Source organism: Haemaphysalis longicornis, unplaced genomic scaffold (genome assembly GCF_048455015.1).
Source record: "Haemaphysalis longicornis isolate Haplotype H1 unplaced genomic scaffold, Haemaphysalis longicornis Haplotype H1 scaffold_6, whole genome shotgun sequence".
Taxonomy (NCBI): domain Eukaryota; kingdom Metazoa; phylum Arthropoda; class Arachnida; order Ixodida; family Ixodidae; genus Haemaphysalis; species Haemaphysalis longicornis.
This window is the reverse complement of record NW_027526407.1, coordinates 80,025,176-80,053,039: the sequence shown is the minus strand read 5'-3', so window position 1 is coordinate 80,053,039 and position 27,864 is coordinate 80,025,176. Positions and strand designations below refer to the sequence as shown.

At 46.2% G+C, this 27,864-nt stretch overlaps 1 protein-coding gene across 1 annotated transcript; it reads left to right on the top strand.

Moving 5' to 3' along the window:
• The first annotated feature begins 122 nt into the window (after positions 1-122).
• Positions 123-26,949, top strand: Ttc7 (tetratricopeptide repeat domain 7). Its single transcript, XM_077675367.1, has 20 exons — positions 123-268; positions 1,203-1,354; positions 4,557-4,725; positions 6,047-6,140; positions 6,780-6,980; positions 7,835-7,913; positions 9,102-9,232; positions 9,465-9,528; positions 9,728-9,865; positions 10,305-10,388; positions 11,323-11,403; positions 12,350-12,552; positions 12,808-12,880; positions 13,669-13,829; positions 14,311-14,427; positions 15,957-16,048; positions 18,780-19,066; positions 20,561-20,665; positions 21,062-21,153; positions 26,503-26,949. Exons 1-20 carry the CDS (start codon positions 136-138, stop codon positions 26,633-26,635), a joined length of 2,589 nt encoding a protein of 862 aa, XP_077531493.1. The 5' UTR covers positions 123-135; the 3' UTR covers positions 26,636-26,949.
• The last annotated feature ends 915 nt before the right edge of the window (positions 26,950-27,864 follow it).

Genomic DNA, 27,864 nt, shown 5'->3' with positions numbered 1-27,864 from the left:
TTATTGCTTGAATAATGCAGTTATCTTTTAAATTGTAATTTTTAAAATAAAATTTTAACGTGCTTGTAATATTTTTTGAATGTCAACGAATCCTTCATTGGGCTTTTCCGGGAGTAGACACAGCCGTGCCGCAAAATGGCCGGCAAGGCAGTGAAAGGAACGAACAGGCTCGAAAATGACATTTTTAAGTGTCGCGATGAATCGAACTGGAAGAAAATACAGGAGCTCGCAGAGCAACTCATGCAGAGAGGCACCGGACCCCAGTCAGGTTTGTATGCAACGATTCCTATCTGCGCGATCCCATTGCGATCGCGTCGAAAGGGACACCTGTTCGGAGCTCCGAATGAGCATCAATCAAGGAAGTTCGAAACGATTATGTTTACGATGGTTGTGTCTTTCTGTACGCTGATATATTGGTACGCATAAATTCAGCGTTTGTAACAAATTCCCAAGAGAGATGGTCATACCAAACGCGTACGATGTGTTAAATAACGTTCCCTCTCCTACCAACACAGAACCGAAACTTGATCATTCGGTCTAGTAAAACGTTCGCTCGTCGGTGGCCGATTTTCAATCGCATGTACTATATACGCTTTCTTTATCTATGTACATCGCTCCCTAAAACCGGATGCAATAAATTTTGAGCTTAGCTTCAATGACAGTTGTATAACGCTCTTCTAAAACTAATTGAAATGAAGACCCCGCCCCCTTAATCACATTAATCATGTCTGGCTAGTAGTTTTTGTATTGGTAGTGCGATAGCTTTGAAATTTAAATTAATCCATTCTAATTTTCACTTGTGCCAATGGCAGTGAAGCAAGAAGCGAAACGGTCACGTTGTTTTTAGAACTATGGATTTAAAATAAATTCCTGCACGGTAAAAAGAGCAGCTGGAGAGAAAGCCCAATAGCATTGGAAAGAAAATCACCACAATAACGCCGGACACTTACATGCATCGGTTGCAGTCAGCACAGTGAAATCGTTGATGTCTCGAATGTAAAATAAAATATATAGTCCTGCATGCGACAGAAATCTGCTGGAGGGTGTGAGCGAGTGAGTGGTTGTTTAGAAAATACATTGTCTCTTTTTTTTAATTTTTGTTTTTGAAGTGTCTCTGAAATCCGCATGTGTATACAACGTCTCGGTGGCTGCTTCATTTTCGCCACCTTGGTAAACCGACGCTGCACGGACTGTCTATGCAGAGGCCATGGCGAGCTTCTTCATCGGCGAGAGCAAGCTGGAGCAGTTTCTGGAGGAGCACCCCCCCACCGAGGCCAACATCAACAAGGCCAAGACGGGCCTCACGGAAGCCAAGCGGTACCTCAACAACTGCTTCACCGAGCACGGCACCAAGGTAGGTTCCTCTCCAACCTCTCTTTAGCCCCAGGGGTGTCGTAAGATTGTTTTTGGCTACCACGGAGAGATAATATTTTCTGTAAGGTACTTTCTAAAGCTGCAGCAAAGTTTCATCCAACCTTGTTTGCTCGAAACATTCTGGTTCGGACGCGAAACTTTAGGATGGGAACAAGCAGCGGGATGACAGACAGACTTACACATGCAGTTGCTGGGGGTGCCCTCGTTCTGTCCAAATGTCTGCCGAACACTGCCAAACAGTGCATTTTTAATGCGAGATCGTTAAATGTCCCATTGAGCGAAAAGCCGGCACTGTTGTTGAAACGGCTTCTAAACCTCATGGGCCTTTGGAGTGTTCTATAGCATGCGCTCTAACTTGCCAGTAGTGAAAGGTGGTGGTTCATGCGTGCACGTTGTAGGAAGTGATTGACTGTAGGGTTTAACGCGCCGACGCAACACAGGCGATGAGGCGCGCCGTAGTGGAGGGCTCCGTATTAATTTTGACCACCTGGGGATCTTTAACGTGCGCCGAATAGTTGTACACACGGGCGTTTTTGCTTTTCGCCTCCATCAGAAAAGCGGCCGCCGCGGCCGGGAATCGAACCCGCGACCTTGTGCTGAGCAGTGCAACGCCTTAGCCACTGAGTCACCGCGGCAGGCGCATTGTAGGAAGTAAGGGAGTGGGATAGGGCAGCCGAATAAGCAGCGGACAGGGAGCGAAATCCACCATCCTCTTCAACTCTCCCGATACATGGCGGCAGGAATGAGCAGCTGTGCAACTTAGATGAAAGCGGATCACAAAACAGATTGGCTCAAGCGGTGAGAGGACAAAGCCCTACAAGAACGCAGGATGGAAGCAGAGTGCGTTCAGTTGAACATTAATCGTTTTGCATTCTTAACCTGTAAAGGGTCCATGCAGACAAAATGCAAGTTTGGTTCATTAGAAAGACTGCTTCGTCTAGATTACAATCCTACCAATATTTTTGCAATCTTCAAACATATGACGGAGATATTAAAGAAAACGTGCGAAGCAGTGGCGATGCCCTAGCCACTTTCGAGCAACTTTTCTATCACGTCGCAGAATCTTGTTTGTGCAGTTGGTGGCTGGTGAACTAACCCTTCGCTAAGACACATGATTGGATGATTGTAGTGGGGCCTCTAGTTCCGTTCGATCGCATCACTTGAGTGCTGACGTGCAGTAACACTTTGGTCACTATGTTCCTTGTGCTGGCCGACATGACGTCACCTCTCCCCGAAACACATAACTGTAGTGCGAGATTTGAAAGTTGATCAATGCTTCTTAGACTTTTGGAGTTAAAAAAATGTCTTTCATTGCCGGAATGGAGCTGAGTGAGGAACTTCAACCTAGTTCTTTCAAATGAAATGAAGTTGTATTTTGTCGTCGTGGCCCCCTTAATTCCCCTTCAGGTGTAACATACTGTTGCTCGCATTTTCACAGAACCAGCTAAATGGGCATGAGCACAAGCACAAGCACACACACACAAACACACGTAAAAAAAAGACCTTCCTTTCTTCAATTTTATTATTGTTGCAATCGTCTGTTTTCACTCTTTTTTCAGCCTTACTCACTGATGAAATGGATGTGACATTCTGAATGCATGGGTTCACATGCTCATGTGAAAGACATGTACGAAGTAAAGTGCCTGGGTGGCGGGAGTGTTGAACTTGCATGGCCAGATACTGTAAGGGGTAGAATGTTCTTAGTCAATTAGTATTCGCCTGGTGATTTTCAGGGTTGCAATTTGTCACGCTTGCGGCGGATTGCGATGTTGTTGCTTCAACGAGCGGAAGTCTGGCTGGCTCTAGATTTGTCTTCTGGGAACAGTGCATGCCAGTCGTTAGCTTGGAATGTAGATGGCTGTTGTTGGCGTTTCCTGTGGTTGCGGCAGTAGGCCCGTGATATGGGTTGCCACCTTTTCTTCCATTCACCTCAATGTAAAAGTTGTCTGACCTGAAGTTTGCTTTGAAACCTGCATGGGTCTTATTCAAAAGAGGCAGTCTTTCGGACTGGAGTTGTATGCCGTCCTCGTGGTCTCTCTAAACCGCACATTGCTTCAATCCTGAAATTGAAGTTTCGTCTCTCTATCTCTCTCTCTCTCTTTCTCTCTCTCAGCAATGGCTTGTTTGACACGTAGGCGGCTGATTGTAGCACACTTGCTGGAGCCATCAACAGCGCATGGTTCGAAGCACATCGTGGTCACACCAGAGGGTTAGACCGCCGGCTTGGTAGGAGAGGTGTCAGCTGTAGCAGAGGCATACTTCTGTTTCCGTTTTCTTTTGTTTTCTTTTCCCCGTAAGGAAACGCCCGAGGCACGTTTTGTGAAGGTTCGGTACCCCAAGTATCGTTGGGGCAGAACTCTGAGGCGTACGGTGAAGCTGCCAGTGCCGTGCGCTTTCATTCTCCCAGCCGTAAGTGTCGTAGCTGTAGTCTCTTTGTCTAGCGTCTCATACTTTTCTTGAGACGTTAAAAGTGCGTACTCGAGCTATGTGGTGTTTACGTAGAACGTTGCAGTCTCACCGTGTGGTGTGTTGTATTGCTTGGACGTTCAAAATTCAGGCCTGAGCTCCTACACTGAACACAGTATTAATGCATAGAATATGCGGTTTTCATTTCTGCAGATCTGTGGCACTTGGGTTAAATGTCTGGTAAATCAACCACAGTAACTGTTGTTGTGGGACTGTATCTAGAGTTGAGGCAAATTAGGTTTCTTGCATGCAAAATTGATTTCCACTGATCTGACATTGCAGGTGATGGGGTCGTTGTGCATATTAAAGACATGGGACGATATTAAATGCTCTTACCTGTGCCTGCTGGGGCCCATCAGAAAAGAGGCCTGGATTAGGGGACATTAAAAGTAACAGGACACATTGAACAGCAGAATGTTATCTAGAAGGGGTATCATTTTGGCTCGACCTACAGCTAAGCCCCTGTGAGGGTGAGATCATCGTCCAGCCTACGGAACGGTCTCTGAGGCCATTTTTATGGTCATCTGCCATATAAGACACCAAGTTTGGCGCTCCGTGTTACCTTAATGCTTGTTGGTCCCTGTGACAAAACCAATTGGCTTAAGAGCTCAGCGGGAGTCTACACGCCACAGCTGTAACCATGCTGGAACATGGCGTAGTTTAGGAATCCTTTGCATGATGGTTGGTGGCAATGGCTGACACGTCATGCATTGCAGGCGGGCGTCACGACAGACGGGCACTTCCTACTGGCCAAGCTGCTGTACGCCCAGGGGTTCTATGAGGAGGCCATCACCCACCTGGACAGCGGCGGCATCGACCGCCTCGAGGAAAAGTCCCTCTCCAACCGCATTCTCAAGATTCTTGCGGAGTCGTTTGCCATCAAAGGTGCGGCGTCCCGTTCTTCACAGCATTTTTTTTTTTCCACTGCCAAGTCTTCCAAGTAGTAGCTCTGTTGTAACCTAGTGAATACTAAAGAATACTCTAGATCTAAAGTACTAAAGTAACGTTGCTAAAGTAATGTTACCACTAAAGTGTTACTAGTAGTACCAAAGGACAGTCGTTCGAGAGCATTCTTTGCTACTGAAACATTCCTGCTTTGCACATGTGGCCCTGTCAAAATATGCTCTACTGCATGGCCTAATTGTTGGGAGTGAAAACTGTATTCACCTAGAAGCTCTGCGCAAATTAACTTTCATGGATAACTTGGCTATGCCAGAGTGTACAGTCTGGCTTACTGTATTTATTCGATTATAAGGGGGGGGTGCAGTTCAGAGAGTCAAAAAAATCGCTAGATATATATTATATATATATACACACACACACACACACACATAGTAGCCGACTGTTTTTTTGAACTCCGGAAATTCAGACTTTCGGGATATTCCGGACTTTCTCATAGGAGTAATGACTCACGAATTTTTCGGACTGCTGTTATATTTGGACTATTTTCGTTCCCCTCCAGGTCCAAAAATCGGTCGGCTACTGTCTATATATGTGTATATATATATATATATATATATATATACACAGAAAGAAATGCCGGCAGTCTACAACGCCAAAGAAGGCATAGGGGAATGGTTAGACTATTTTTTACCGTTAGTGACGCTACATTATCTTTTTTTTTTATTAATTACGTGAGAAAGAAAGAAAGAAAAACACGCGCCCAGAGTGGGGACCGAGTGGGGGAGTGGGGACCGAAGGTGTGGGTTCGGTCCCCACTCTGGGCGCGTGTTTTTCTTTCTTTCTTTCTCACGTAATTAATAAAAAAAAAGATAATGTAGCGTCACTAACGGTAAAAAATAGTCTAACCATTCCCCTATGCCTTCTTTGGCGTTGTAGACTGCCGGCATTTCTTTCTGTGTTTCCTAACGAGCCCCTCATTTCCAAACCCCTATATATATATATATATATATATATATATATATATATATATATACTGAGCTTCAAGTATAAGGCAGGGTATGACTTTGAGACTACGGATTTTGGAAAAAAACCTTGCATAATGTTCGAATAACTATGGTAATTGTGCAGAGCAGTGAATAGAAGCACATTGTAAGATCTAAGACCCCAGGTTAGGGGCACAACAGCCTCAGCTGCATCGGAAAGTTCACAGCAAACATGTTCAGGGTGAACATTTCTGCTAGTGCCATGTTGTCGTGGCAAGTGCTGTCTCATTTGTTGGTGGTCTTATTGTTGATGCACGCAGGCCTGTGCCTCGAGAAGGTGCCCCTCAAGACGACGAGCAAGACCAAGGCTGCCAACCGGGAGGACCAGATTGTGGCTTACTTTGTGCAGGCAAGGTGGCTTCAGTGCTTTCTTACCCGTTTTGCTTGTTCAGGAGTGTTTGCGTCGCTATCTTGATGCGCAACTTTCCCGTGCCTGAAATAATCACCATATCTGCACGCATGGGTGATGAAAAAAAGATCCTGTAAAATATTCGCTTGTAACCCATCGGAAAATCTCGTGCTTCCTTTGGCATCATTCTCCCAAATTAAAAGTAAAAAAGTATATATAAAGAATAAGTATTTTTAATGCTTTTTTAATGCGTTCAGATTAGTGCCCGCGGAGCTTTACATTGTTTTTGCACCACACACACGTATGAATTAGCGTCATCACTTTTGTCAAGGGATAAATAACCGATTTGATTGGCAGTACTTTTGTATCACTCTGTAACATTGAGATCGGCTTTCTGAATGTGCAGGCACATTCAGATTAATGTCATGTGTGTGCATCTGCTTTTTTTTGTGTGTGTGGGTGTTGCTTATTTTGCGTTGTTCCTTCTCAGATTAAGTAGGTAGCCGTAAGTTGCACCTGTTTTTAGGTTCTTTCTCATGCCTTCACGCTAGTGCTTTTGTAATGTCCTTGCGTCTTGCTCACAATGATGGTGGTGATAATGATGGTGGTGGGTGTCTCCTTTCTTAATTAATCTCCCAGGCAAGCGACCTGGCGCTGAAGTATCTGCAGGAGGTGGAAAAGTCGCAGGGCACCATCGGCGGGGTGGTGGCCACGGGTGCGGGTGCGGGTGCCGTCACCACGGTGGCTGCCTCCTCCTCGCCCCTTCCCCCCAACACCGAGTACCGCATTGGCACCGTGCTCGAGAGCGTCCTGCAGAGGGCGCCGCTGCTCATGATCAAGAGCGGGTAATTCAAATGCAGACTCGTCACGTTCAAAAGCAGCGATACACCTAAGCACAATGATATACAAGACTCAATTGGCGAAGCATGTTGATATCTAAAACAGTGCAAAAAATAAGGATGCAAGAGGGAGACATACATCACGTTAGTACCGACAGGGACTCGCTCTTGTTCTTGTCTTTGGTGCTGTCTTAAATTTCATCATGCTTCACCAACTAGTCCAAGCTTCCACCCTAGGTGGTGCACTCAAACACCGCTAGGAGCCGCATTTTACAGAACTCCAAATACACGTTCTGGAGACAAACGTGCCTGATACAACTTTTGTGTCGGACAGAGGCGGAACCAATATGACGCCCTGGGGGGTGACTGTGGGCATGGGGAGGGAGTGATAGTCTAGAAGGTGTTTGTGAAAGGCTGTGGGCGGGTGGTTCAGTGAGGTAGTGCTGGCGTGTTTTCTCAGGGCCTAGGCAGCTGTCGAACTATGGGTGCCCATTAAACTTCGGTATTAGAAATGGGCACTCAAAATGGATCCAGGCCACTGGTGCCACCAAAGTTTAATGAGCTGTAAAATTAGTTGTGAGTGATGCATAAAAAAGCTGCTTCGATTATTGCATTCACCAGGGTCCATAGCATTGGAAAATTACAGTTTTATGGCCAACATTGTTTTGTCTATTGTTTGACCAAACATGGCTAATTATCTCTAATTATCTTGATAACTAATCGACTGACTTAAAAAATAATGGCATATTTGAAATCAGTGGGGGAAGAGCAGCAAGACGGACAAGTTTCACAAATTTTATTCGAAAATTAAAAGAAATTGTTTTAAGACCAGTGTCCCCCCTTACATGCTCTGCTTGCAGGAAACTGCGGCCAGCCATCGACCAGTACCGAAACGTCCTGCGCGCAGAAGAGACAAGTTCCACGCAATCTCTGCGTCAGGTCGGTGGCTCAATTCTTCATTTGTTCATTCATGGATTTGGTGTTTGAATCTCATGGGCTTGAAAGCTTTAGATCTTCAATTCATTTGCAGGTAGCGCAATCTTATTCTGCCATTGAAAAGTCTTGCGTTGCTCTAAGATACCAGAACATAGCCACCCTGTAAACTGCAGTGTTATCTTTTAAACATGTAGTAGCTAAGGTGTACTGCTGAGCGCAAGGATATGGTTTGATCCCAATCGTAGTGCCAATTGAGGGAAGTGAAAGATAAGAACACAAAAAAAGACAATAAAAACTGATTTGTTGAGACTTGGCACATGTTAAAGACCCTCAGGCGGTCTAAGTAGCCTTTATAGCCCAAGTGCAGCTTTGGTGCAGAAGACTCCCCAGTTCTTGTTCCATAAAACAGTCCAATTAAATCTGCAATGCACCTGCCCTTTCCACAATGCCCTTTCCGCAAAGCCATTTGTTTGTGGCTTTGGTGAAATCAACTTACCATATTTTCGTGGGTATAACCCGCCCCTGCATATAATCCACACCCCCACTTTCAGCCTGCCGGAAAGAAAAAAAAAAATCCTTGCGTATTTTCCGCACATTTGATATAGGAAAGGCTGCACCAAAGCTGCTGCTCAAGCAACGCATCGCGTACTATGCAGACAGAAAAAGTGGATATTTAGCAAGTAGAGTACACTGACTGCAAGGCAGAAGTCCGAATTCACAAATAAAATTCAGTTGTTAGAGTGCGCTCGTCCTTGTTTTTTCTTCCTTGTCCCTGTATGTTTTGCACAATTGCTGCCATGGAAGGCTTAGTCAGTGTTACTGCATAGCAGCTTCATGGCACAATGCGCATTGCCGTGAAGCTGCACTAAAGGAAAAACCCCGTGTATTATCCACACCCCTACTTTGCCACTGAAATTTTCACATTTTGGTGCAGATTATATGTGCAAAAATACAGTAAATTAAGATAGTATAGTATCAGGGGGCACATTGAAACATTCTCATTCAGTGTGCTTGTCTGCTGCTTATTTTGCGCATTCTGAATGAAACTGCATTGTCAGTCATTGAACATGCTATTATTTAATGTGCAGCATGATTTGAGGCATAAAAGTGTTCACTATATAGTACAGTGCATGACTGCATGCCTCATCTTCTTGACAACTCGACATCAGCGATGTTTCCCGTGCAACGCAGACGATGTCACGGCAACTGGCTGAGGTCCTCCTGCGTGGCGTCTGCGAGACCAACTACGGCGATTACGAACCTCGCATCGAAATCAAGAAGCAGGGCAAGCACTGGCGCCCCAACAAGTACTCCGGACAATCGTACGTGCCCGCTCCTCCGAGCGAATTTCCGCTCCTTTCCAATCTCTGAATGTTTTCGGCTCTAGACTTCTTGAGGGTAATAAGTGTGCAGTTCTCTAGTGCACAGCTCTCTCTGGATTGCTTTTGCCGTGTGTGGAAATAGGCTTGGCATGTGCGAGAACAGAAAAACAGGAAACATTTTCTTCCGTACCATCTGTAGCGATAATGCTTAGAGGTCTGCGTACTTTTGCAGGCTGTTCATGCCAAAGACAGAATACGAAGAAATTCTTCTCTTGCTATTCATTAGCGAAGCCATGGTGAGTACCTAGCACTTTTATTTCGTGCGCTGCCACCTTACCAACAAATGAGCCTTGGCCTAGAGCTTCAAGCATTTGAGAGCCTTGTATGTAAACTACTTGGCGATGTGATTTTACGCGACCTTAACAACTTTTGCTCTTATGTTGTGGCAACAGTGAGTGCAAAGTGCTGATCGCAAAAACCGTTCCTCGCTTGTAGGCGGTGCGCAACGCAGTCCTCGACCGATCTCCCGAATTCCTGGATGCACGCATTCACTCGTACAACAATGTCGTCGCCGTCTACGATCTCCTCGTGTTTGTGCTCGCGAGATTGGGCCAATTCCAGACGCTCTGTGAGGTGAGAAAGATTATACTAATCAGTTTAACTCGATGCACTATTGTATTCTGCGGCTGTCTGACGATCTGTTTCAATGATTTCTTTTGCTTAATTATAAAAAAAACTTGAGAACCTGAGTAAAGTCGTGTTTCTGCTGAGGCATTCCAGTTGTGTTAGCATCTCCCAATTTTGAACTTTCATGCGTGCGATTTGTATGCAGCCGTGGTTAGAATTTTTCACTTTTACAGTTAGCAGTGGTGATAAACGGAATAATTTTTTGCAAAAAAGCATTCACCAAAAGTGGCGGTTTTCTTGCTTCGGTGTTTGTTGCAGTAGCTCATTCACTGTGAATGTGTCAAGGCTGTTTCATTGTTCACTTGTACAAGACGTGTTGCCCGTGTGCTTGCCTACAAACAGGATTTCACTCTTTTCTGTTTCTTCCCCCATATGTGGTGCTTAGTCCTTCGAGCGGGCCATGAAGTTTTCGTTCGAGGAATACCACGTCTGGATGCAATTCTCCCTCGCGCTGCTGTCCTCTGGAAAGGTGAGGGAGACCCGTACTGACCAGTTACTAATTGTTTTTTTCTTTGTGAATGTGCGTGTTTCTGTAAACTGATTGCCTTCTTTCTCAAAAATGGGGAAAGGTAGAGGCACAGTTGATGCAACTCACTCCAGCAATGAATGAAGCTTCGTTACTAGAATGCACTGGTCACTTGTCAGCCAGTGTTCCAGGCTGACACATTTTTGTGCACGTGAGTGGGCGTCAGAAACCAGGCGTGTTGTAAAAGCAGGGTTTTTTTTTTTAAATTAAAGCCGTTCCACTTACGTGAAAGCTGTAGGAAGTGCAGAGCGATGATTCGCCATAATGGGCTGTAGCGTCGTTATCCGCTCACTGCTACCACCCAATGCGATTCAAGTTTCCCGCCTTCGCAGTGCTCGCGTGCGCCCTGCCTGAAACTGCGCCAGCGGGAGTTCTCTTCTTTCTGTGCTTGCTTCCCCTCCCACACGTGCCAGCGTTGCACTGCCACTGTTTTTCACTTACTACCGTGAAAACCAACCCAACGAGCGTTCCGAACTAAATGAACATGGGTATTGCCAGTTAATTACATATATTTTGTGTGAAATGTACCTGCATTTTGTTTGCGCTAAAACAATGAGGAGATGACAAGCGCCAGCATTTCACAAGTTTCGAACGGTTACGACTATTTAAACCGCGTGGTTTTCGAAGCCTCTGCGGGGCGCCCTATGGCGGAACGCAGGGCTCTACTTGGGTCCGTTATCTCGCGGCACCGCCTGATTCCAGCAGTCGTTTGACAGTGAGCTACAATGACAAGGCGAGCGCCTAAAGTGCTCTGCACTTAAAAAAAGAGGGTAGAGGGTGGGGTGCAAAAGTATGCATTTGATGAGGCTGACGTGAGAGGTAGTGGGGAGCCACCTAAAGCAACCCTATCCTAAATTGTGTTAAAATTTTTCTTCAGCATTTGCGAGCCACCCTGATGCTGAAGGAGTGTGCCCGTCTTCAGCCGCACAACAGCTTTCCCTGCCTCCTGGCGGCCAAGGTGAGTGGCTGACAGGCGATACGTCAAAGGTTGCGTCACAAAAGGTGTTGCACGTTGTTGTGTTTGCCAGGGCAGCCAGAGCGGCTGGTCTGTGCAAGCAATAAGTTAAGCTACATTTTCGGTATAAGCACCTGAAAGGCCTCATGCCTTGGAAACCTGGCTCTGAGTTTACGCTGTCCCTTTATGAACTTGTTCATTGGGATGTATTAAACTTCCAAAAATCAGAGTTTCAGACATTTAGAGCTGCTTGTGAACTCAGTTCCATCTCTTTCTGTGTAGTACTTGCCAGAGGTAACACTTAGAGATAACAGGGGTAACACTTCGGGGTCACACTTAAGTGCTACCACTTATCTCTAAGTGGTAAACTGCAGCATGGATTAGGGGAAAAATGGGAGCTGAAGACATTCTGTAGTTTAAAGGAAGCAAAAGAAGTGGTCTCGAGCAGGACATCTAATGCGGATTACAGACAATAAATGGACCATGCATTTTACAGGATGTCTATCAAGGGACAGGGAGGCTAAGGTCTTGACAGAAGGACATACTGAGAAAAGTTGGCGGCAAACAATGGACTTGGGAAAACTCATGAAAGCAGTGGCCGGAAACATTTGGGAGATGTCTTCATCCTGCTGTAAGCATGAACAGGCTGACGGGACTGATGTGGTTCTCCTAATGGTTTAGGAAGCAAAAGTTTGGTAGCGCTGACACACAAGGACGACTTAAAAGTGGACACACGCAGGGAGCTGTTTGTGTCTTACTCTCTTCATTCTTGGTGTGTTAGCACTATCAAACTTTTGCAGTGTCTTAACAACAGGCCCCAAACCAGCGCTCTCGGAATTCAGGAACGCTTGAGAGGCTTCCTTAAAGGGCGGTTGCAGTCTGAGGAGACATCAGGTTGTGTCGTGTGCGTGTCGCGAAAGATGACACGGCTCACTCGCTGCCCTGGCAGGTGTGCCTGGAGAACCTGGGCCACATTGAGCAGGGGGTGGAGTTTGCGGAGGAGGCCCTCAACCGGGAGAAGCGCCACCCCCAGAGCCTGCTGGCCCAGTGCCACCTGGTGCTGGGCGTGGGCTTTGCCCTGATGGCCGAGCAGCGGCGGCCACAGAGCAAGCGCGCCGAGTTCAAGGCCTCCGCCTTCCAGTCCTTCCTCAGGTGATCCACTGTCCCCTTCTTTCGTCTGGGTTTGGGTGAAGAAGGGTTGAGGACAGGGGCTCCTTGAAAAACAATTATGCAGCTGAAGGTGTTGTAGACGTGTGGACTTGTTCAAGTCAACTCGGTACGTCTTTGTACGTTACCATCATGCTACATCGGTTTTGGCGGTGTCCAGTTGTTTTCCTTTAGGCTTGTGTGATGTTGGAGCGTGTGAGGTCTCTCGACCAGTGTGCCTGTTCTTCCCCTCCATTGCAGAGCCCAGAGTGCTGACCCATTCTACCACCTGCCTGAATACCACCTGGCCCTGCACTATGCAGAGGTTCGCCAGGTGAGCCCCTCTCTCTGTCCTGGTGCCTGAATGCTCGTCGTTGCAGCCATGGTGTTGACACTGCTGTGTTGTCATTACTGCCTTTGGTGTGCAGAGAGGCTATTGATACTCTTTTACTGAAGCTTTATGGCTGGCTAACAAAAATGCATTGCAGGTTAGTGTGCTGTGACATGTCAGCGAAGCAGGTCTTTGTGGCATGGGGCTAGGCTGATTTTTGCACAGCTTGCAATGTGCGGGCAATTGTGGGCGGTCTGAGGACTTCTGACGAACTGCTGCAGAACCACGTAGGTTGTAGCAGTTGTAGCAGGACAGCCATAAACGCTAGATTGAAACTTTGGGTAGCACGTGATCTGATAGTGGACAGCACTAGACTGTCAATGGGATTAAGTGGGAAAATTGCAGCAACCGTGGCCTCGGTTTCAGTGTGAAAGCCTGCGCACAGCAGATGGAACTCAAGGCGATGTGCTCCACCAGGTTGAAAGAGAAGTGTGTGTGTTTGGCATCTGTCCTGCGTCATTTGCCGCTTGGCCTCAAAATGATGCACATGCGAATGCACCCAGCTTGCTCGCATTTTTTGCCACCTCGGTCATAAAGAATTAAGAAATGAGATGGATACAGTGCCAGCGTTGTCTATCATGTACGCCCCTGTTGATGAAAACCCAACCTCGAACTTTGAAGATTGAAGGTTGCCCGTGCCCCTATCAGACCCGTCCTGTCGGTATCTGTTGTATTTACCATGCGGTTCTGTCGTATGTACGGTGCCTGTCGTATGTACCCCCACCGCGCAGCTGGGCAAGGCAGTGTCGCACGCGCGGAGAGCCCTGGAGCTGAACCCCGAGCACGTGCACACGCTGCACCTGCTGGCCCTGCTGCTGTCGGCCCAGAAACAGCACAGCGAGGCCCTGCAGCTCATCAACGCCACCCTCGAGGAGTACCCAAACTACCTCAAGTGAGATGCCCTTCTTCCTCTGCTTCCTCCTTTTCACACAGCCAGAGAGGGGGGCGCTGTGTTGTGAAGCGTTCTTTGAAGCACGCAGATTGTACTTATTACCGTCCCACAATTCTTCCAGCTGTATTCTTTTGAGTGAGAGAGGTTAGTGAGGCTTTTGGTGTCATTTTCCGACGTGTTAACGTGTAGTGGTTGGAAGGTTTGTGGTCGAGCTATTTGGTGGGTCGCCTTTCAAATAGCGCAGAAACAGGAATGGAAGGGGCACAACTGCTGCTGCTGCAAGGACTGTCAGCTTATAAGCACACGGTGTGTAGTTCCTGTGTGGCGATGCACTGACAACAAACCTTTTCATGTGTGGTTGCATACACTTGAGTGCACTCGGGAAATGAGTGGTTGTTGTGGAGGGTTGTAATGGTGGTTGTACTACAAGCATGCTTGGCTGAGAGTCGTGTAAGTAACGGGGCTGTCCTTGCCCTCGCAGCCTGATGTACACCAAGGCCCACCTGGAAGACTACTGCCTGGGGCCTGAGGAGGCCCTGTTGACCAGCAAGCAGATGCTGATGCAGTGGCGGATGTTCTACGAGTCCGAGCTCAAGAGGTGCGCCAGGGGGCCACCCTGCCTGATGCCAACTGCTGAGCCACTTCCGTGCTTAAAGGGGCCATGCAGACAAAACACAAGTTTGGCTCATTCGAAAGATTGCCTCTTTAGAATCGTACTGACACCACTTTCAAAGCGCGCTACGTTCAAATAAGCGATATAATTAGGAAAAAAGGGAATGGCCATGGAACCCACTAGCTCATTTCCCGCAATAGAACCTATGATGTCATAGGTGCCCAGCTGTGCGATTGGCTGAGGCCGGCAAAAGCAAACGCAAATTAGGCAGGGCTCATAAACTTGGCTAACGAGCTATTGGCACTTAAATTTAGGGCACATTCTTTTTATAGCAGTAAGAATGGTGTGGTAAACAATGAAAGTTACGAAAGTACACGTAAGCATATAAGCACCAATGCGCACTGCTGTTGGTACTGGGTGCACAATGTTTTTTTTGCTGCACAGCAGTCCGCAGCTTTGGAGAGTTGTCTTACATGACACTGGCTGATTGGCGTAAGCGACGTTGTCTTACATGACCCTGTTTGTCGAGGATACCCCGCGTTTCAAGAAACGATTACTTTCTACAGTAAACAAAACGAGCCAGGTGCAAATACGGTCAGAAACAAAGCAACGGTGGACAACGGTCCGTGGATGAGTATGGTAGTGCCATCTGGGAGGACTGACAGCAAGCAACGCTGCAGAGCCGAATGACGCAGGGGAAGTTCTTTTGAATACGCGCACTTACGACTTCATGACAGACGTCTCGAAAACACACAATTTGGTGGGAGAATCAAAATTTTAACCTAAATTGGTTAATTTGTCAGTGAATACAGGCATGATTTGCTGCCGGGCCAGCGCTGGGGGCGCTTTAAAACACGAAATCTTTCAAATAAAACAAACTTGTATTTTGTCCGCATGGCCCCTTTAAGTGACATTGCTTCAGTCAAATGACACTGTGAAGTGCTTATTGTTTGTTAAGCTAGTTAAACCTTGCCATTTCGTTGCTTTCCACATGTCCTCAGCTTGGACCTTTCATTTTTCTAAGCTCTAACTCCTCCCCGCTGAGTTTGGCCTCCATTTCAGTTTGGCTACTGCAGCTTAGAGGTTTTAATGTGAAAGCATTAAATGGCCCATTGAGAGAAAAAGCTCGTGTTTGGCATTTGTAGCAGCGCAACAGCTCCTAAACCTCCCATAGGCTGTGAATGCAACACACACACAAAAAGAGCGTGGTGTTCAACTTTCAGTGGCGTGGGTGCATGCTGCACAGAGATTTGCACTGCCACCGCTACCCCACCCACGGGCGCAGCAGTCACCAGCAAGCCAGCGGGCCTTGGGCGTAGTGGCTCCTGCAATACCGGCATATTTGTTTGCCGATTGGGCATTAATGCTTTTGCATCGACAACTGTTTAATTGGTTAGGGTGTCCTCGGAGTATGTCTATGTTCATTTACATGATTTGCGTGACACTTACAAAGCTCGTTCTAATAGCATTTCAAATGAGCACTCTGCAATGGCACAGTTCTTTGTCCTTTCCAGCGACTTTCCCCAGACCGGCCTGCAACGGGTGACCAGCTGCAACCGTGGCTCCTTCCACGTGCGGTCTGGTGACTTCTCTGACCGGGAGTCCGGTACGTGTAGAAGTCTGGCTGATGGTAAAGGCATCATGGAGTACTGCTGGGTGTAGCGAATTTTTCAGTTGTGGTGAAAAAAAAGGGAGGCGTATGTGCTGTCAGTTTGGTTCAAAGATATAGATGTGGCATTTCGAACAAAGTGCCAAAAAAAATTAAAGCAGCTCCACTCAACGTTAAAACTGCCAATTATGGAGCAGTGACTCACCAGAGGGGCTTTGGCGCCCTCTCTTGACGAATTTCAGTATCAGCCTGGTGTTAATACTGAAAGTAAACAAGAGAGGGCGCTGCAGCCCCTGAAAAGGCCTATAAAGAGAAACTGAATTGAGTTTTTATTAATTTGGGGTAATAATGTGTTAATTCTTGATGTTTTTCTTATTCTATATTGCTGTGTACTTACTTACGGCCTAGCAACGGCAGTGTCCGTGGCAACAGTGCCGTGCAAAGATCACCTACAACAAATTGCATATGAGTAACGTATGGCAAAATGGGATTGACATCAGCTTCGTGACGCAAGTGACCCAGGTCCGATCTCGACCAGGGAAAGCAGTGACCTTTTTGAAGCCTCTGTTTGAGTGCGTGACGCCATGTATCAGCGGTGGCTAGATACCGTGACCCCAGACAAAATATGACAACAAACCGGACCCCTAAAGTGCTCAGCACTTAGAAACAAAGGGCGAACAGTGTGTGAGAGAAGCAAACGTGTTTTTTTTTTTTTTTACTCGTACTTTACATGACGCCTGTTGGCCCGATCGTAAACTTGTGTTATGTTTGGTTTCTTGCACTCATTCTTTCCCTTTATCTCAGCTTTTTGAACTGCAACGGAAGTTTATTAAATGTAATTGAGGTGTAAGCGTGACAGTAACATCAGTTTATGCTATCAGCATATGCAACACGTCGTCACAATATACATACAGCAAAAGCTCGCTGCTCTGAACTTCAATATTTCAAATTTTGAAATTTATGGATAATTTGGATCTGTGTGATTTGATCCGGCCGAGTTCTATAGAAGTCTATGTATAAAGAAGTCCGTGAATTTGAACTTGAGAAGGTTCTGCCACAGATAATTCAAACGATGTGCTAGTGTGCTGGTGGCTTGGTGCCTGCAACACGGCCAGAAAAACGCCCCCGCTGCCTTCACAGAAGGCCGAGTCACCTCTGGAACAGAGAGAACAACAAACAGATAAGGTAGAATTGGGTAAAAACCTTTCCTAGATAGGTAAAACCATACCAGCACAGAGGCACGAGGGTAGCAACAGCTGTCTCTTCTCCGTTTTACGTGACCTACGAGACCACCAATCTCAGAGTCTGCTGATCTTGCTGTGTAGATGTTGCTCTTAAAAGACAGATGGCACTGTTAACATGTTTTTACTGCTTCGCAATCACAGTGTACTGTCGGTCTTTTTCACATTTGTTGGTTTGAGGTTTCATTAATTTGAACCGAGACGGCTTGCCCTTGCCATTCAAATTAACGAGCGTCTACTGTACTTAACAGGATAGACAACCAATTTTTATCCAGTATATTTTTTTTCTATTCCAAAAGAAAGGGCATCACTTAAAACATTTAAAACCAAAACGGTTTTGCCGATAGCACCCTAGAACTTTTGAAACGGAATTTTTAGATCTACAACTCCTACGCGTCCCGCCAAAAGCAACGCTGGCACCCGTGACAATGAGCCATGCGGCAACACACTTTTAACTGCACGCGAGATGAAAAGAGGTATCGAAAACTCTATCCCCAGCTAAAAGAACGATAATGTGCAGCCTTTCCTATTCCTTCATGCAGTTTTTGAATCACACACTCAAACCGACGGAGGTGTTTCGACATGTACAGTAGTGTAATGTTTTGACACTGCATGGCGCCACCTTCCAGACGTCAGAAATTTTAGTGCAAAATTAAAATTATTACCACCTGTTTATTTAGAAATTGCTTGCGGTTACCCCAGTATATAAATCGCTAGCTTTCGTATGAGCTGGAGGACATGCAGTCCACAAAAATCTGTTGTCTGTCCCTTTAAAGAAGACTCTGGCACACCGGGTAAACAGTGCCAGGCCCCGCCAAGTTTCCCACAGCGAGATTGCACTACGAATGCATGTTTGTCGGACGTAGCTGCTGTCACCTTCTACGACAACCACAACCAAGTGACGGACGCATCACATACTGTATTTACTCGATTATAAGGCAGGCACGATCATAAGGGGAGTGTGCAGTTTGGAGAGTCAAAAAAGAAACAAAAGTGTCAAATTTGCATGGTTCTAACATGCCCTCGATTGTAACGCGCAGCAGAAATCAACACTCGGAAACAACAAAAATCGTTTGGCGCAGATTTGATCTCGCAGATGTATTATTGCCATTAACCATGCACAGATGCCACTAACAGGTGCCTCGAAATCGCTAAAAGCGTTTAATTGAGCATAAATCGGCACACGGTTTGCTGACACCGATGGCAATGTGGCTGGCCAACGTTCATTGAGCTGCTTGACTTCAGTTTTGAGTTGGTGGTTTCGGTATCGATGTTTTTGAGTTTTTGAATCCGATTCTAATGCGCATGTATTTTTGAATGCCTAGAGTCGTCAAAAAAGGTGCGCGTTAGAATCTTGCAAATACGGTGTATATACTGAGTTTCGAATATAAGGCGGGGTATGACTTAGAGAGTACGAATTTTGGGAAAAAGAACCTCATGCCTTGTATTTGAGTAATAACGGCAACACGCGTTGTGCCTCCATGCAGGCCAGTCCATCGCGGCGGCCACGCGCGTGGAGCAGGCGCTGACGGAGGCCCTGCAGGCCGGGGCCGGGACGGCGGGCGTGCCGGGCGTGGGCGGGGCCGGTGCGGCGCCCGGCGGGGGTGGCTCGGTGCGGGAGAAGCGCGGCTCGCAGACCCTCTGGCTGCTGCAGCTGCAGGTGTGGCTCCTGATAGCTGAACTGTACCTCAAGATGGAGCAGCTTTCCGAAGCCGAGGCCTGCATCCTCGAGGCGTCCAACATCTACCCGCTCTCCCACCAGCTCATGGTCATGGTGCGTATAGCAGGGGGGATGCCACCAGGGCTGAACAGACGCGAGCCCGGTTCATTCATTCAAACAATGATAACCATTTTCATCGCAAACTTGCAGTAACTAAGCTAATCATTAAAGAAGCTATGAAGACAAAATACAAGTTGGGTTTATTAGAAAGACTGCTTAGTCCCGATAACAATGATACCAATATCACCGCAATGTTCGAACAAATAGCGGAGATATGAAAGAAAACGTGTGAAGCGGTCGCGACCCCCTAGCCAATTTCCCGCAACTTTTATACGACGTCACGGAACCTTGTTTGTGCGATTGGCGGCCGCCTAACTGACCTGTCGCAACGACACATGACTGGACGTCTGTAATGGGGCCTCTAGTTCCATTTGACCGCATCGCTGTAATGCTAACGTGCAGTTAACGCACTGAAAATTGTGTTTTATTGTTGGCCCGTATGACGTCATTCTTGCTCATAACACGTCACTGTGGCGCAAAATTTGAGTTTCTAAATGCTTCTTGCTTTTTTTTCATTAAAAAAAACATCTTTTGTGGCTGTAATGGAGCTGAGTGAGATACTGAATCCTAGTTCTTTCAAATTACACAAAGTTGTATTTTCTCTTCATGGCTCCTTCAAGAAAAACAGTTGTAGTAGTGGCGACCCACCCAGACACTTTCTTGCTCGGTCTTGATGGCGTCACAGGACCCCGTTTTTGCGATTGGCGGCCAAAGCCACTGCCAAGAAACATGACTGGCTGATTGTAGTAAGGCCTCTGGTTCCATTTGATCGTATCACTGGAATGCTGACGTGCTGTTTACACAGTGATAACTACCGTATTTTCGCGCCTATAACCCACACCAAAAATGCAAAAATTTCAGTGGGAAAGTAGAAGTGTGGTTAATACGTGGGGTTTTTCCTTTAGCGCAGCTTCACAGCAATGTGCGTTATGCCGTGAAGATGGCCTTGTGTGCAACACTGTGCGGCTCAAGTGATAGCTTAGCGAGAGCAGTGACACTGAGTGAATTGTGACTTTCGCCTTGCAGTCCATGTATTCTACTTGCTGAATATACTTTTTCTGTCCACATAGTACGTGATGTGTTGCTTGAGCAGTAGCTTCGGTGCAGCCTTTCCTGTATCAAATGTGCAGGCGATACGCGAGGATATTTTTTTTCTTTTCCAGCAGGCTGAAAGCGGGGGTGCAGATGATATGCAGGGGTGGGTTATACGCGCGAAAATACGGTATGTTTTTGATGCTCGCCCATAATATGTCAATACGTCCACATTACGTCACCGTAGCGCACAATTGTTTCAATTTTTCTTGCATTTTTTTTTTTTTTTTAGGTTAGGAAAAAGTCTTTCGTGGCTGGAATAGAGCGGAGAGAGTTACGTAAGGCTAGTTCTTCGTTCAAATTGAACCAGGTTGTGTTTCATCTTCACGGCCCTGTCATGGAGTGTCGGGGCCAGTACTAATCGCGAGACGTGTGCCCCGCATTGCTTGCCTGCAGAAAGGCCTGCTGCATGAGATTCGGAAGGAGTACTACGACGCCAAGATGTGCTTCCAGAACGCGGTCTCCATCAATCCACTTCACGTCACGGCCCTCCAGCACCTGGTGAGGCGCGTTCGATATTTTTCGGCGGTCATGGAAAGGGAACGTGGGCTTCGGCCTGTTGAAGCACTTGCACTGCAACAATGCTTGTTTCGTGTCAAGTCCCAGCTTACCAATGGCCGAGCTTGTGGTTTCTTTTTTCCTTGTGCAATTGATTTTCTTGTTGGAGGCAAGGCTGGTGAACAGAGAGGACCTCCAAATACACGATTAGAAAGCATAGAGGAATGTAGAAGCACATGCAAGTGCCAATGTAGTGGCAAAACTAACTAGTGGGGCAGTTAAACCAGCTGCTGTTTAATGAAAAGCTGCACACTGGGTTAACCTTTGGGGGCCTCTCTAGCCTCTTGGTGCCTCCGTCGTTCTGACAAGCTTGATTTTGCTTTTGCCCCCTCCAACCAGGGTCTGGTCTACCACTACCTGGGCAGCAGTCAGCTGGCAGAAAAGACCCTCAGGGATGCCGTGGCCATCGACCCCATGTGCCACCAGTCCTGGTGAGGAGGAGCTCTGTCTCTTACCAATCCGGGCAAAGATCCCGCTAAGGACCGACCCCTTGGATCTATTCTACTGCTGGAGAAATACGAGTTAAGAGAACTTGCTCAGCTAGGTGATTCATTTCTGCAGTCAAAAAAGCACCGACGATTACTATACTCCCTAATGCAAAATTTGTGCGCAGCGCGAACTGGAATCTTCTTGGTCACGGAGCATATCTGCTGCGTCTTGGGAAGTGATCGTGTGATCAGCCAACGCACGGCGGCGCGCGCTACTCTGTCGTTATCTTGCAATGTGTCGCTGCCAGCAAGCATGTTGTTGCAAATCGTGTTTGAACCTCCCGCACAAATGTCACGTGATTTGGAGGAGCCATGAACGGAGCAGTATCTGGAGAAAGTGTAAATGAAAGGCAGTGTGAGAGATGACTCCATAGCCGCGCATGCTGCTCTCCCCCTTCACACTTTTGCCAGATGCTTCTCTGTTTTCTTTCTGCCGTCGCTGCTGCGTTCGCTCACTCGGTTATGAGGACATCAACACTGCTGACACCAAACCACGATGCCAGGCGCCAAAGTGCTGCGCAGTAAAAGAATAGGGAGTTAAACAGACGAGGATGAAGGTAGACACAAATGACATATACAGCAAACATATGCAAGGAGCGCTCAAGACTTTGTCAATTAGTCTCCCTTTGTCTTCGTCTGTTTATCACCCATTTTTTTTACTGCAGGAGAAAGCATGCCTCGCCAATGGTCTGTGTAATGTGTGACGGTTTTCTGGCTCTCAGCATCCCAAGAACACTGCACCCAAAGGAACTGTGCATTGCCTTGAAGGGCTGTTCTCTGGGTGGCTTACTGGGATTTGATTGGACTTGTTGGTGGGGATGCCTGGTGTAAAATTTCAGTTAGTGGGTTCAAATGCATGTTGATGGGGAAAAAATAATTCGAAAAAATACTGCTGTAGTTGAGTTGACAGTTGGGCTACTTGGTACAAAATGCAACGAAACAGTGACTGTTCTTACCCTCTGGTTAAAGGGGCCATGAAGTCTGTTTTATTCAAAAGATTTAGCGTTTTATAGCACCTTCAACACTTGTCCAGCAGCAAACGACGCTTTATTCAGTGAAAAATTAAACAATTTAAGGGGGGACACTGGTCTTGAGGACATTTTTGTTATTTTTTAACCTGTGTGCATGAGATTTACACAGTGAGTGTATTTCAACATCCTGAGCACAAATATGCAGTCAGTTTTCGTCTATGGGGTGTAAGTTTGGAGTTGTGCAACATGTTATATCACTCCGTTTTGGGCAATTTTTTCATTATGTACCTATGAAATACTCAAGTAGCTTTTATCCCTTTCTGCTCTAGAAGGACCAGGGAGTGCAGCTATACCACTGCAGTAATCTTAGCATGGTTTCTGCAAACGCTGTAAAATTCGTAAATGTCAGGTGATCAATTTACAATGTTTTTGTAAAACTAACTGCATAAAATCTTGTGCCAGCAAAATGAAATTTTGTACTTTTGTGGTTTTATTGCACTGTTCAGTTTTTAAGCTTTCGAATGCAGCAAAAATGATGTAAATCAAACCAGTACATCCCAAGATATATCTAAATCAAACCAGTACATCCCAAGATATTGTACCCGACAGTTGACCATGTAGTAAAAAAATTGGTTCTGAGAAAACAGGGCACGAAGTTTGCAAACATAGGCAAAGATGGTCACTTAAGCGACTTCAAAGGGCGACAGCTTTGTGAATACTTATGATACAGCTATGATATTTTGCAGGTACATTCTTTGGGACCTGTAGACTGCAAATAAAACTAATACAGAAAATTGATTTTTTGGCAAATTTTCGGTCCTCAAGACCAGTGTCCCCCCTTAAAGGGGGCCTGAGATGGATTTCAAAGTGTTTTTGTTTGTGTCAGAAATCTACTCTATAGTTCTTGTAGAAACAAGTCCAAAAATAGTAAGCATATTCGCTCACGCTAACAAAAGTTATTACCCCGACGAGACAGAACTATTTGTTGGCTCGGCGGCTTGCGATGACAACATAGTCCGACCTCGTCCGAGGCGAAGCACTCATTTCATGGTTGGCCGCCGGAATGTCCGCGATTTTTGACGGCGGCGGTTTGGTTTAGAGCGTCGTCGTTACCATGGTTACTTCAGCGAGTGGGTCGCACATGAGACGACGACGTCCTTTTTTTTTTTTTTTTTTAAGCTACGTTTTCAGTCTTTACGGACTTTGAGCAGGAGATACTAGTGATTGCGGAAGTCGACCTTGCATGCGCGAAAGTTTCCGTTAACGGTAACTTATTTTTACCGTCGCTACATAGCGATACAGAGGCTAGAAATTTCTACCGACTGTAGTAGCGAGCCCCCTGCGCCGGCGGAATGTACGCTCGCGCTTTGATTAGATTACCGGAAAGTTCCGAGTGAACGCCCTCCCTCGAAACATCGCCCACCCCCTTTTACGGGTGAAATATTCAATTTACTGAAAGACGCGCGCCCACACCGTAAAATCCATGGCTTTAGCGCCGATGAGTGAACAAAACAAACCCGAATCATCTCTTCATGTGTAGATGCGGTCACTTATTCGTCCTTTCCGCGCTTGACCCGAAATTTCGCCCATCTCGTATTTTTCACTTGATATCACTGTACTTAAATTTGGGTGGGCGTTCTTCCGGAAATTTACGGCACATCAAATGCGCTGTGCTCTGCGCTTCATGCAAGCAATCTTAGTTGATGTTGTTTACTACATTCTTACTAAATGATGATCAGGAGCACGATAAATGACAATTTTTTTTTAGAATGAGCGAGCAAAATTTCCGCCCCTACTCCAGCTTCCCACGCTTCCAATGGTTCAGATGCCTTTATGAACTAGCATAGCTCTTTTATGCTTTCGAAATCGTCTTGGGCAAGGTAATATAGGTAACTGCGGAATCATTACAATATATCTTACTCATTTTATATCGAAATATTTAGCGGTGGCGTGAATTCTGGTTAATGCAATACTTGGTCCTAATTATTCCCACTAGATGGCGGCGTCAACGTCATGTTTTCGATTTTTTAAGCTCTACGGTAGAAGTATACGGCTCTTTTAAAAAAAAAATTATTGTATTGTGAGAGTTCAATCTAAGACGTCTAAGATTCAAGCCATTTCAAGCGTAAGCGAACAGTTCTGGGCAACAAACGTTTGTGTCATTTGCTTTGCGACAAATTCGCCAGATGTCGCTACTAGCCGGTAAGCCGGAATGCAGAAACCGCAGAGTGCAATCCTTTCGTTTTCAGCGGCAAACGGCTACTCTTGCTTCATTTAACACGGTAAATGGTAAAGCGCGCTAAGGACACTAGGCAACAGGTTCATTCAGAAGGCCGGTGCAGCAAACCACACTTTCTGCGATCATGACTTGATGGGAAGCAATGAAATGAAACTCTTTGGCAGTTGTCGTTACGGGATGAGCATGCTCTTGCCCTTGTCGCGACCGCCGCAGAGAATCAGCTGCGACAGCGTTTGGGCTTGAACTGATTTATTCAGCCCGCGTGAGCGCACTTGAGCGTGCGCCTCGTGATCACGAGCAGTGCCCGGCGTCGTCCAAGCGCTGCGTGCGGAGCTGCTCCTTCGTCGTCGGCGCTACAGTGGCTAAAAGAGCGCGGCGCTCCCTTGGCGCGCCGTTCGTTACCACCTCTGAAACAACGTCGAGGCTACGCTCGAAACACAGATGGTGCAAAGAATCTATTCGGGTACAGCGTCCAAGAAAGCAAATGCAAATAAAACTGATGATACTCTAACACCAGACACGGAGCGCTGAGCATAGCTGAGCGATCACGCTGGCTGCAAGCGTCGTTGCTCCTGCGCTCACTGTATCCTTCCGCCGAGAACGGAGGAGCGTCAAGCCCGGTTTGGCCCGGTGTGTAAGTGCTTTACACTCCGCTATAAAACAAATATATGTGACTGTGTAAAAGCACCCACACAAAAAAGATGTTTTTTGTAGCTTTCTGATGTTTTTACGCTCGTAAAAAATTGATTAAATCAAGAGCGCACAAACACGTCACGATTAGTTCAAGAAATAGCCGTTGCGCTCCGATACCATCGACCCCCCAAAAACCCCCATCTCAGGGGCCCTTTAAGCCAGAATTTCAATTCCCCTGCTGCATTGTGTTTCGCGACATTGACAGTGACTTATCCAGGGCAGGTTTATAAAACAAAAGTTAGTATGTTCACTAAGACTGACGACCACAGCAAAAACATACCTTTTGTTTAGCGCGGTTACAGTCTCCCTTTATAGATGGCGTCATGATATCGCTGAAAAACCACTGTCCGCACTTTTTTTTCTTCAGCCCGAAGTTATACTTGGCTTATTGTTACGCTTGATAGTAATCATGTCCTGAAATATTCCGTATGACTTGACAGGAAAGGTCGCGTAAGTGGCAGTGTTGCTTATGCCAGTTGGCCACTGTAGTGTCAGACAAACCTAAAGCGCTCGACAGCTGTGCAGCTTTTGCTGGTGTAGTGCGCGCCATACACAATAGTGCTTCTACGTTTACATGTTCATTTGTAAATTCCATTTCTTAGCCCAGCATTCTTACCGATATAAAAAAATGTGCACTAAACTTACGCACCAATAGCTCGTTCTGCAAGCTTATAATCCCGGTTTAACCCGTTTAATTTGCGTTGGATTTTGTCGCCCTCACCCAATCACAACAAAGTGCCTATAATATGTCATAGGTTCACTGCAGAAAAGTGGCTATGGTTTCGCACGCCCATTCTCTGTTTTCCTCATTCTACGGGTTATTTGTGTGAAGTTTGTGTTAAAAGTGGTGTCAGTGTTATTCCAATGAACAATCTTTCAAATGAACCAAACTTGCATTTTGTCTTCATGGCCCCTTTAATTAACCCTCCACTGGTGTTACTGTGCATTATATTTCAAGTTATCTGCTCTGGCAAGAATGCTGTAAATGTGATCAATGTTAATGGAGTCATCATGTACTAAAAGACAGTGCTTGTATGTGCTTGTCTATTCTTTTGCCCGAGCTGGGACGTAGCGTAGCAGGGGCTTGAAATGGTGTCAAGTGTGGTAGCTGACCCTGCACTTGACTAGGCACAGTCCTTGCCGAAAGTTTCCAGCCCGTGTTAGAAGTTGTCACACCACAAAGAATACACAATGCAAGCTTACCTGTCAAGCAAGACTGACATTTTTTATGTCCAAAAACTAACCAAAACACCTTTCTCTCTTACACTAAACTCTTTGTGGCCCATAAACTTTTGACAAAGACTGTACCTGCACGTGTTGTGATGTTTGTAACGTTACACTACTTTGAGCACTAATGAACTGGCCGTGTGTCTTTTGCTGCACTTGCAGGTTTAACATGGGAAAGGTTCTGCAAGAGACCGGCGACTTTGACTCTGCCAGCGACTGTTTGAGCACGGCCATCCAGCTGGAGATGACGACGCCGATATTACCGTTCTCGACCGTGCCCCGCACCCTCGAGTGACGATCTTGTCCGAATGTCTCCAACCCGCGCGACCATCTCGTCGTCTTCCCCCCACCACCGACGAGAACGCGAGCTTGTACAAAATTGTAAAAATAGTAGCGTAGCATAGCAAGAACTGGGAGAAAATGACGTTCACGCGTGTCGAGGGCACGAAATTGGCTGCGTAGCAGCAGCAAGCGTGAAGGGCGTGAAACGTAGCCCACAAGTTTCGTTACATCGCGAACCCTTTGGCTTGAAATTTTACCCGAGCCCGTTACGTTATGAAAGTTATAGCTTCACTGTCGTTTTTAAAATAAATATTATCGTTGTCAGAAGTCGTTTTACTTCTTGCGTTTTTTTTTCGATTGATTTGAAGGTGCCGTGCATGCAACTTTGAAGTGCATGTGAAATCATGTGCTTGAATGTTGTTCAAGACAGCACCACGAAAACCTTTATCACTGAAGCCCGCAGCGAAAGTGTTGTAGATGTGAAAAACCGTTTACGCGCACAACTTAAAAACAGGGAGTATTAAGTCTGGCAACCCAATTCTTTGAAGTAGAGGAAATTGTTTTTAAGGGGCTACTTTGGCCAGCAAAATTTTTGTGCACCATCCTACGTGAAATTGTGAAGAGTTTGATCCAAGTGGTTTTTCTCAAATATAGGCTAGTGATCCACAGGGCTTCATAAGACATTACAGCGTGTAGGACAATGTTGAACGATGCAGCCGTGTGAACGGTGGTTTCACTTTGTCGTCACAATGGATGAGAATGAATTTTGTTCTTAATGTTGAGTTACAGCCACAGCTGTGCCACCAAATGATAGACTACACTTCTGCGATGGCGTGGGGAACAGCAGGCATTAGACAACCCATTGGAATCCCTAAGACACAAGAGTAACAGCTGAGGCCATGACGGCATTTTGTGAACAGAATCCCGCAGGGAGCGACGAAAGTTATAGATCTCTGCTTTTGGTGCATACCTGCAAATGTCTCTTAATTTCGCGATAACCTTCGAATGAGTCTACAATACAAAATTGTGGCCAAAGATTTGAAGACCATGTAAGTAGACAGTTATTAATCGTGCTTTTTTCAAAAAGTTCTGCTAATGTTTCTGTCCCGCTGAGCAGCACTGCTCTGTTTTTATGCATTTTTGATTTAAAAAAAACTTCCTATAGCTTATATTGCTGGTGTGGTAAAAAGTTATTGTTTTTGTGGATGCTCTGTATGCAGGCACAACAGCACTAATGCGGAT

Excerpts from the sequence above, each read along its gene's own strand:
- Ttc7 (XM_077675367.1), top strand. The coding sequence starts at position 136 with ATGGCCGGCAAGGCAGTGAAAGGAACGAACAGGCTCGAAAATGACATT. Across the intron at positions 1,355-4,556 it reads TCACCGAGCACGGCACCAAG|GCGGGCGTCACGACAGACGG; the intron begins GTAGGTTCCTCT and ends CATGCATTGCAG. Across the intron at positions 19,067-20,560 it reads CCCACCAGCTCATGGTCATG|AAAGGCCTGCTGCATGAGAT; the intron begins GTGCGTATAGCA and ends GCTTGCCTGCAG.